The following is an 11,144-nucleotide window of genomic DNA, read 5'->3' as shown; positions in this document are numbered from 1 at the left end:
TGAGTGACTATGTAGTTGTAGTTATTTTAGTGCATTATTGTGAACACCGAGTAAAGAGACAAATAAAGAGATAATAACCTCATCCTGTCCCGACTTAATTCTAATTGTCAAAAGTTATTTAAACTAAGAATCGGGTCAGGCGTAGTGGCGCAGGGCTTTAATCCTAGCACTCAAAGGGTAGAGATAGGTGGATCTCTGTATTTGAGACCAGCCTAGTGTACTACATAGTTTCAGGACAGCTCAAGACTACATAAAGAGGCCCTGTCTCAAAATCCCCAACCCAAACAAGCAAACAAAAACCTAAGACAAAAAACAAAAAGCATTGGAACTCTAGAAAGCACTTCTTTAAAACAAGACAAGAGATTTTAAGGCTCCTACCTAGGCCTTTAGCATCTCCTCCTGCTGGACTTCCATTTTCCTGCCGTGCTACAAGTGCATTCAGGATAATGCTTGTTGCCCCAAACCTTGGCAAAGTGACATGTGTAAGAAATGGCAAGTTATTCTTCTTGGCAAATGCCTGGCTTGTTTCTCTCCTCTTCCGGAGGAAGCCCCCTTCAGGAAACAAAACAATCCATTTTCGATCCCTGCTCCTGTAATTATGTTCTAGGTGCTTCTTGAGAACCAGCAGCTGTTGGTCACGATAGGATCTTCCCTAGAAGACACACACAGTAAGGACAGGCACAGTTGCAGTTAAAATACCGAGATTAAGAAGGAACAACTACTTCAAAACTGAAATTCAACCACAGGACAGAACAGTGGTTTCCCCCAATTATTTCTCTTTTTGACTACTCGGACTTACACAAAGGAACTTCTTCCTGGAGAAAGAGCAGTTCAGCAGGAGCGTGGCCACACAGTAAGTGTCTACTATTTGCCAAGTACAGTCCCAACACCAGGAACGGGAGTACACAGGAGACACTTGGGAAAGTGCTGAGTGTGGAGTACAAACCCCACTGGGGATATGTTTTAGGAAGGAAAGAAGAAGGAGATCAGGAGGAGCGAGGCGAGCTGATGTAAACAAATAACTAACAAATAACATGAGGGAATGAAGCCACACAAAGAAAGAAGGCAGGATGCTCCAAGTGACAAGAGCCAAAAAAGATACAGGTCCAAGGTGGGAACATGCTTGATATGCTGGGGCCTGGTGTTGGGCACACATCTTTAATCCCCGCATCGGTAGGCAGACAGGTGGCTCCCTGTCTACCTAATGAGTCTCAGACCAGGACTGTGTAGTGAGACCACAAAGAAAGGACCTCAGGCACAGGGGTAGGTTTTACTGCTTTTTGGTTTGTTTTATGTGTGTGTGTGAGAGAGAGAGAGAGAGAGAGAGAGAGAGAGAGAGAGAGAGAGAGAGAGAGAGAGAGAGAGAGAGAGAGAGAGAGAGAGAGAGAGAGACAGAGACAGAGACAGAGACAGACAGAGAGCGAGCTTATGTACACCATTTGTCTACAAATGCTCAGGGAGGCCAGGCCAGAGAGTGTTGGATCTCCAGCAACTGGAGTCATAGGTGGTTGTGAGCAGTCTGACATGAGTTCTGGGATGGATCCTGGTCCTCTGCAAGAGCAATGAGGTCTCCTACCTGCTCAGCTTCCTTTCCAGCCACCACAGCGATAAACCTGCTTTAAATGCAGAATCGCTGGAGAGTCTGAGGAAGGGATGCAGTGTCTTTCTTATGTTACAGGTGAGCCCAACTCTGCAGCAGTCAAGTTCTGCTGGCTTTGTGATAAAAGAAAGGCCATTGGAGGTGAGCTAGGGAGCTGGCCACGTTAGGCTAGATAGAGTGTATTCTTGGAAAAAAAAGATAGAAGCGGGAAATCCCTGGAAGCAGACAGCAGGACGATAGGATGAACTGGATCTTAGTTGTTGAGAGAAGAGACAGGATGGCCTGGAGGCTCAAAATGGACAGGCAGACAAATCGACTGGAAGGTCCCAACTTCCAATCACTATCAGAAGTCTCTTCCCTCTTGGTGCGGTCCAGTCGGCATAGTTACAAAGTTCCTACAATAATGAGTGAGCCTTCTGCCTTCAGATTAAATATATCACAAACTAAAAAAACAAAGATTCTTAAAACTAGCTTATTGAATTAAGATTATGACTAAGATAGCTTTTAAATTTTCTAGTACTGTATATAAATATAAAAACTTATATAGATATAATACATATATATATACACATACACACACACATATATAGATATATACTTTTACTATTCTTAGAAGATTTTGTTAAAAGTAGCCTAGTAGCAAAGTCCCAAGCATAATTTAAAAAAAAAAATTAACTTTTTTCTTTCTTTTGAGGAGGGTTCCACTGCTAGGTAGAACAACCTTGAAGTCTCTCCCTCTCCCCTCTGTATCTAAGTGATGGGATTACAGGCGTGCACAACACATTTCACTAAACTAACACCTTTTCTACCACTCATTCCCATGTTACAGAATTTTACTGCTAATATCTGAGGGGAAAACAATGCTTTTTTAGAAATTAATTTTCAGTTACTCTGAAATAGACCTTATGGATTCAAAACTTTGACTGCCATTAAGTGGGAAAGATTTTGGAGGACACACTGTTCATTTTTACTCCCCAGGGCAAACTGGGGACTTGGTGCTTGAGGCTCGCCACTGACACCAGGGCTCCACTGCTCTACCCGCGTCATTTCAGACGTCCCTGGGAAGGGACTGGCTGGCTGGACTCTGGACCCTCCACAGGCTGCTGAGATTTCTGCTGCTTGCTTCTGTGCTTTCTACTTTACTTCTGGCTTATGTCTGAATTTGTGGTTCCTTAGGACAGGATTTATTTTACTTATGGTATTAAGTACCATGTGCACAGGATCATATAACAGAGTAGAGTTAAGTACAGGAACGTGGAGGAACCATGGCCTTGCTATCCACAGACATGTTTACGTGATGCTTCCCTGCTTTGGAAGGAATTTGTGTGTGATGGTAGCGTGGACGAGAAGACTGCTGCCTGGGAAGAGGCTGTGACTGTCGCCCTGCATGACCATTCCTGGAGCTTACACACACCCCTTCCCACGTCACCTCCATTCATCAGACACATATGACAAAAATTATGTTCTCCTCCAAACATTTTCTGAATTTACAAAAATCTGATGTACTCACTTGTCTTACTATGAATTCCCTCAACATTTCATATTATTATTATTATTATTATTATTATTATTATTATTATTATATTTATTTACTGTTTAAAAATCTCCAGTCAGGTGGTGGTGGCCCACGCCTTTAATGCCAGCACTCAGGAGGCAGCACATGGATAACTGAGTTCCAGGACAGTCTGGTCTACAGAGTGAGTTCCAGGCCAGCCTGGTCTACAGAGTGAGTTCCAGGACAGTCAGGGATACACAGAGAAACTCCCTTCCTGGTTGTGCAGAGGGCTGTTGTCTGGGACGGTGATCTGTAAGTTTTTTTCCCCCTTTAAATAAATACCACCCTATTAATCATAATTCCAAACTGGTGTGGCATTGTTTGTGACTTACGCCTTCATCCCCTGATAACTGAGTTATCTCCGGTACCACACAACAGGACATTGCAAACAACAGTAATAGTAGAAGTTAGATAATGTCAGCGCATTCATGATAAAATGGCCATGCGGGTAGCAGCAGGCACTGCTTTGGATGCTGCACATGGTTAACTTCACTTAATCCCACAACTGCTGAGGGAGACTGTCCTTTTTTCCATGTGAGAAGCAGGGATGCGGCAGGTGCTGAGCATACACATCCAAAGGGAGGTCTTCTTTCACGGCTGACACTCAGGTCCACCGTCTCAACACAGAGAGCAATGTGCGCCACCCACCTGCCTTATAAAGAAGTCCCCATGAATTAGAGAAACAACTCCAAAGTTTGTGTACTTGAAAATATGATCCATCAGCCACATCATTTGGGCGACAACCTGAAATATTGAAATACAAGACATGCTTAATTCAGTGTTGGAAATGAGAAACTTGCTACTATGTAGCCAAGTCTCCATATTTTCAATATAATATATAATCATCTATTTTAATTAGTAACTAAATATTTTTATTCTTTTGACAATTTTTTATGCATTTATGTAATTTCTACTTCTCAAACTCCTCCCTACTCCCTCTCAAGTTCATGACCTCCTCTTTTATTATTATATTACATATATACACAGCCTGCTGGGAAGAGGCAATACAAAGGTCCAAAGGAAACATGATAGGTGCTGCCTTAATTTTCAGTGAGACGACCACCACCTTTCCTAGACTGGACAGCTCACAAACATAAGAAGCCCCACATGTGTAAGAGAATAGGGGCTGAGGAGATGGCTCAGTTGGGTCTCAGCACTTACATCAAAGCCACGTGTGGAGAGTAATCATGACCCCAGTGCTGGGGAAGGGCATATAAGGTCGAAGGGGCTGGTCAGTGAGAGACCCTGTCTCAAAGAGTAAAGTGGAGGTAAATGAAGACAGTTCATTTCAACCTCTTCTCTGTCTCTCTCTGTGTGTGCACGCGCACCTAAGCACACATGTGTGGAGGTCAGAGGACAATTTTTAGGTGTCGGTTCTTTCCTTTATCATGTGGGTCCTGGGGATAGGGCTCAGGTCATCACCTATGGTGGTTTGAAAGAAAATGGCCCCTGTAGGGAGTGGCACTATTAGGAGGTGTGGCTTTGTTGGAGTGGGTATGGCCTTGTTGGAGGACATGTCACTATTGGAGGTGGGCTTTGAGGTCTCTTATATGCTCAAGTTACACCCAGTGTGAGACCACTTCCTAATCTCAGCTCCTTCTCCAGCACCATGTTTGCCTGCATGCTGCCTTGCCTCTGCCATGACAATAATGGATGAACCTTACTGAACTGTATGGGAGCCCCAGTTAATGTCTTCCTTTATAAGAGTTATCATGGTCATGGCATCTCTTCAAAGCAATAGAAATCCTGACAAAAGCACCAGGTTTGGCAGCAAATGTCTTTATCCACTGAACTACCTCATCAGCCCCAAAGAGGTATTTTTAAACTGATCTACAATTCTATCTTTGAGAGACTATGGGATAAGTAATCAGTCAAATAAATATTTCTCTTAACCTCTGAGCCATCTCTCCAGCCCTCAAATAAATATTTCTACTTGTCAATATAAACTAATATTGATTCATGCTTATAAAGCAAGAGGAAATAAATTAAAAACTGTAAGAGTTGAAAATGATCTCCCATGAAACTAGTTTTAAAATGTGTCTAGATTTCAAGTTATCTGACAATATCAGAGAATTATAAAATTACTAGGGGAGGCTGGAGAGATGGCTCAGTGGTTAGCAGTACTGCTGTCTGGCGGGGGACCCTTCTTGGATTCTCAGTGCCCTCCTCAGGAACTAGCTTCCGGGGATCAGAAACCCTCTTCTGGCATCCACCAGCACCCACACACATGTGACATACATCCACACAAACACATAAATGTACAAATAAAATAAATGTAAAAAGTTACTCAGGACAGGCAATTAAACTTAAATTAATTCAAATCTTACAAAAGCGAACAAAACAAGCTTCCTTTGGTTCACATGACTACTTAACATTAAGTTAATATTCAGTTAGCGTCCTCAACTAATGGGAACTGGAACACGGGCACATTTTATACTGATCATTTGAGTCATTCTTTGAGAATCAAGGCCACTTATGCACATTGCATGCTTTCAAAATAACTGTAATATGTAATTACCATTATCAGCGAGACTAAAAAATGTTGGCTAACTGGATATTTGTCTTTCCACCACCCCAAACACACAGTTTTATGTTATGAATTTAAAAAACAAACAATGTATTTATTGTAAGAACAAATGCATCCACACAGCAGTAGGTTCTCTTTAACAATCTGAGACTCTTGATTATAAGGATTAAATTTATTTCACATTCCGGTAAGATTACACCCCTGCTTTTCAGATAAGAAAAAAAGATTATGCAATAACTAAATATATTTTTTTATTTCACCTCATATTCTGACTTTATCTGGTGAGTCAAAACTCTTTAAACCTTATGCTGATTCTCACCTTAGCTCAGGCATTGCCAAAACCATTTTACTAGAGGCGGCCTAACTAAATTTTACCTAACGCTGAAAGCCAAAAGTTTGTGCTTGCTCCTCTGCAGACTAGCCTGTGATCTCCAGGTACATGGCGAGCTCACTCTCAAATACAAGCTTTCCAATTGCAGTTACACACTGTTATAACCTCATCTCCCACCTGGTGATGGGTTGCTGGCTCCTGGAAAGAAGATTGAGTCTTTACTTCTTGTTTGTTGTTGAGACAGGGTCTGTCTACACAGACCTGGCTGCCCTGGAATTCACTCCATAGACCAATCTGGCCTCAAACTCACAGAGATCTGCCTGCCTTTGCCTCGAGAGCTGAACTAAAGGCGTGGCCACCATTGTCAATGAGCATTTACTTCTTACAGTCATTCATCAGGACCATTAAGCAAGCAGTGGACATCTATTATTTGGTTTACTTAGTTTAGGGTCAAATAAACTATACAGATGAAAAGATTCGCAGGGCAAGGTCTGGAGGAAAGAGCATAAAGCCCTCTCAGAGCTTCCCCGTGCCCAGCTCTCAACGCTGAGTCCTTCTGCATCTCTAAAGAGACTTCCTTGCCTACCAGATGCTATATATATAGTCTATATATTATATATATTTATGGTTTTCAGGAAACATAATTTCTTTAACTTCTCAGGTAATAATTCTTTGAATGACCAAGGCCAAACATATTTTAAATGTACTAAATTTGTTGATTATTTTTAATCATCAATATAAGTAATGTGAAATCAGCAGTTCAAACACTGGTTTATCAATCAACACTAGACACTATCCCAATTATTTATCTTTTAAAGTCTTTACATTTCCTTCCTCGAGTGACTGAAAACTATATTTTTCATATTAAATCTACATCTATGTTTTAAACAACGAGATACTTGAATCAATGCTTCTAAGTCCATCCCTGAAGGCTATCTGCCTGAGGCACCAAAACTGCTTACCGGTCCTTTGTCTTGTAGGCACATCATCAATGTACACACATCTCCAGTTGCCTGGTGGTTCACTAACATCACCGCTTCATCATTAGAAATTGCTTTAATATCTTCCCCCCATTCCATCACTGTAAGAATAAACATTTCAAATTGTCATTTTAAAGATTGTCATGTAACCAGAGACCTTTTATTTAGAAAAAAAAATGGTACATATTAATGACGTCTTTTAAAAGTTTGGAACTAGGTTTATTTTCTATGAAAGTCACAATGTTGACAACATTTTAGAGTCCCAAAATATGAGTCCCATTAAAATATAAAGTGGTAGTATTTTTTACTTATCCTACATTATCCAAATAGCTAAAATTATAGGTATAAAAGGTGTTTATAACAATTTAGGAAAACAGACAAGAGGTGATGATAAACCCACACTGGTGGCACACATCTTTAATCCCAGCACTTGAGAGGCAGAGACAGGAAGATCTCTGTGAGTTTGAGACCACCCTGCTTCTGTCCAGAACAGCCAAAGCTTCACAGAGAAATCCTATCTCAAAAAACCAGAAAGGGGAAAAAAGAAAAGAAAGGAAATAGAAAAAAGAAAATTATCGTAAGATAAATATTCATGGCAGAAATTCAGAGTATTTCTACTTACAACCCCCCCCCCCAAACTACATCATCACTGTGATGTTACTAAAATGATACACTGTATCCATTTTAGCTATTTTGTAAGGTCTCTCACTCAGAACCTGCCTCTCTAGGGCAGGTGACAGAAACTAAAACATGCCATTCTTGTGGCTGGTCACTGAAACACTAATCTTCCCCACCTTTCTCTGGCCTTCCTTGTCTGGTAGACAATAAGGCACTTCAGAAGTTTTGGCACACATCTAGAGAAGGAATGTGCACAGACAAACCTCTCTAGGTTTTACTACCCATCTTGTTAACATCTGGTAGGCAAGGAAGTCTCTTTAGAGATGCAAAAGGACTCAGCGTTGAGAGCTGGGCACGGGGAAGTTCTGAGGGGGCTTTATGCTCTTTCCTCCAGACCTTGCCCTGCGAATCTTTTCATCTGTATCCTTTGTAATATCCTCTATAATAAACTAGTAAATGTGTTTTCCTGAGTTCTGTGAGCCGCGTAAGCAAATTAACTGGCCCCGAGAAGACAGTTGTGGGTCCCTGATTTAGAGCAACCAGTCAGAAACACAGGCTACAAACAACTGTGACAGGGACCTGTGGGGACAGGCTATCTTGGGGATTAACTGATCTGATTCTATCTCCAAGTAAAGAAAGAGCAGTGGAACTTGAATTAGGGGACTCCCAGCTGGCTTCCAATGCAGAACTGCTTTCTTGCTTAGAGAATCAAAGGAAAAATCCCACCCATCAGGCATTAAAAGTGATTAATGTTAAAAAGGATGCAGTAGGGAAAATAAAGCCAGAGATGCTTTTACAGCTCTGGAAATGGCCCCAGGCTTTTTGTATGTTAGGGAGGCATTATCACCAAGTTACATCCCCAGCTCCTTGAGAAATACAACTGCGTGTTACGTATCACACTGAATTCCAGACTTAGTAACATCAGTTATCATTACACGACTCCCAGATTGTACCAGAAACTGTCTCAATATTTCAAAAACTGCAATTTTCATTTTTTAAGGAAGAAAACAAATTAGTTTAAAACATCTGGGTGGAAAGGCACTGCATCAAAAACTCCTTGTACATTCTCAGAAGAGTAGGTCACAGAAGAAAGGCAGCTGAGAGCCAGTTTTCAAGCATCAGGACTGTACAGAGAAGTGTCTCGGCTCCTCACCCCTGGCTCAGGACCTCAGCCTGAGTGGGGCAGTCTCTGGGCACAAGGTGAGGAGGCCTGAGGCATTCCCTCCCTTTTTCTCACCGTTACCCAGCACTCTAGAGCTTCTTATGCAGAGGACTTCACATGAGCTCACTTGAGAAAGGGTGCTACTGAGTTTTTCCTCCTATTGAAACCAGTCCAGCAAGGCATCTTTCCTTTTATATTAGCAATCTCAAATCTTAAATCCACACTGAAGAGATTTCCAACAGGGTAAAAATACACCAAATTACGGCACTCACTGAATTAAGACATTACAGTTATTTCACCAGATGCTATCACACATATAAAAACAGCTTAGTGTCTATGATTAAATGTTTTTCTTTAAAATTTTTTAACTAATGCACTACAGAAGCTCCATTAGATGATGCCATTGTTCCTTAGCAGAGGCGGAACCCCAGAGTCCAGCCTCTTGCAAACTGCAGTAGCAATAGTCCCCAGCTCGTCCCGGGGGACACGCTTGTTTTACTGATACATCACTGCTGGGGGGAAACAGGCGTGGGGACATGTTATTTGCGTGGATATGTACACTTATGTGCACATTCACACATTTATTGGGTGTCTTCCTTGATCATTTCCTACTTTAATTATTGAGGTAGGGTCTCTCCTGAATCTGGAGCTCTTGAATTCCAGCTAGTCTAAGAAGCTATCTTGTTCCCCAGACTTTTTCTTTGCTTGCTGAGTTCTGGGATTACAGGTAGCAATCACATCTGTCTGGCTTTTCACATGGGTTCCTCTCTTCACCCAGCCACATCACTCCTCTCTACCTCCCTAGTTCTGGGAATTAAAGACGTGTGAACCCAAGTGTTGGAAATTACCTTTGAGCTCATTTTCTCTTTTAGACAGATTCAATCTCGGGTAGTCAAGAGTGACCTTGAACTCACAGAGATCCCTCTGCCCCTATCTCCTAAGAGCTAGAATTAAAGGTGTGTACTACCACTGCCTGGCTTCTTGGCTAACTCGTGGCTTAGCTCTGCACTCTGATCTCCTGGCACTCTTTATGTGTTAGATTACAAACAAAATATCACTATAATTTCAATGAAATTAAAATACAAAGTAGAAAATCTACTTTCAAAACAGCATTTAAGGCAGTGGTTCTCAACCTGTGGGCTGCAACCCCTTTGGAGGATGAAGGACCTTTTCACAAGGGTGACATATCAGATATCCTGCATATCAGATATTTACATTACGAATTGTAACAGTAGCAAAATTGTAGTTATGAAGTAACAACAAAAATACTTTTATGGTTGGGGGTCAGCACAACATGAGAAACTGTATTAAAAGGGTACAGCATTAAGAAGAATGAGAAACACTGATTTAAGGGTTGGAGAGATGGTTACAAATGTTTGCTGCTCTTGTAGAGGACCCAAGTTTGGTTCCCCAAGTCCATGTTTGGGGTGGAGGGAGGGGACGACTCACAAAAACCTGTAATTCTAACTTCAGTGAGATTTAATTCCTTCATCTGCCACAGGCACCTGCACAGACACACAGACACTTAATTAAAATTAAAATAAATCTTAATCCTGTTCTGACTTCTCTTCATGATAGACTACAACTGTAAACTGAAATAAACTCCTCCCCGGGTTGCTTTTAGTCATGGTCTTTATCACAGCAGTAGAAAGCAGACTAAAAGATTATGTCATCTGAAAACAAAAGACCCAGGATCGACAGAATAATCCTCAATCACAAAAGAACTGCTGGAGTTATTACCACTCAAGATTCAAATGATACTCCAGCGCCACACTACTGAAATAAAAATAGGCATACTGATCAATGGGCTAGGACTGAGAACAAATCCCTACTGCTGCAGACACCCCGTTTCTGACAAAGAGGCCAACCATACACACTGCTAAGAAAGCAGCACCTTGGAAAACCAGCCTTGCTTAAAGTGGACAGCCAGCCATGTGTGGGAGGGTGAGGCCAGACCCTATCTCTTACCCTGCACAAAACAACGTTTAGCAGGATTGTTTAGGTAAGGTCATCTGAACCATTCAATTGGATTTTTTTACTAAATTAAGTTCTTTTGCATAAAAATAGATTTAATAGAAACAAACTGTTCTGCTCCATTTTAGATTTTGCTGTAATTTTTTAAATGGTTGGCCTATTTAACGTAACCTGTCAGATTTGTCAAATCTTTAAGTATTTTGTTTCTGTTTTTAACTGGTAAGTCCTTGGTGTCAGATGTGAGTTTCCCTTTGTTCCTTATATTTCTTTTTCATTAGCTTTATTTGAAGTTAGTTTTGTGAATTGTGTTTACTTTTGCTAAAAGTCACTCTTTTTATGGATTTTTCTGCTTTTCGTGTCACTGATGCGGTTCACTTCTGCACTTCCACTCCACACA

At 41.3% G+C, this 11,144-nt stretch overlaps 1 protein-coding gene across 2 annotated transcripts in view; it reads right to left on the bottom strand.

Annotated features, from left to right (window-relative positions):
- Positions 1 to 11,144, bottom strand: part of Lpgat1 (lysophosphatidylglycerol acyltransferase 1) — a 66,649-nt gene that overhangs the window by 27,174 nt on the left and 28,331 nt on the right. For both annotated transcript variants that reach the window (XM_005348888.2, XM_013346950.2), the window contains exons 3-5: positions 6,976 to 7,094; positions 3,804 to 3,899; positions 379 to 652 (exon numbers count right to left, since the gene is read on the bottom strand). In XM_005348888.2, the coding sequence (XP_005348945.1) occupies positions 379 to 652; positions 3,804 to 3,899; positions 6,976 to 7,094 (489 nt within the window). The remainder of the gene's footprint in view (positions 1 to 378; positions 653 to 3,803; positions 3,900 to 6,975; positions 7,095 to 11,144) is intronic.

Source organism: Microtus ochrogaster, chromosome 6 (assembly GCF_000317375.1).
Source record: "Microtus ochrogaster isolate Prairie Vole_2 chromosome 6, MicOch1.0, whole genome shotgun sequence".
Taxonomy (NCBI): Eukaryota; Metazoa; Chordata; class Mammalia; order Rodentia; family Cricetidae; genus Microtus; species Microtus ochrogaster.
The sequence above is the reverse complement of the archived record's forward strand: the minus strand, read 5'-3'. Positions and strand labels throughout refer to the sequence as shown.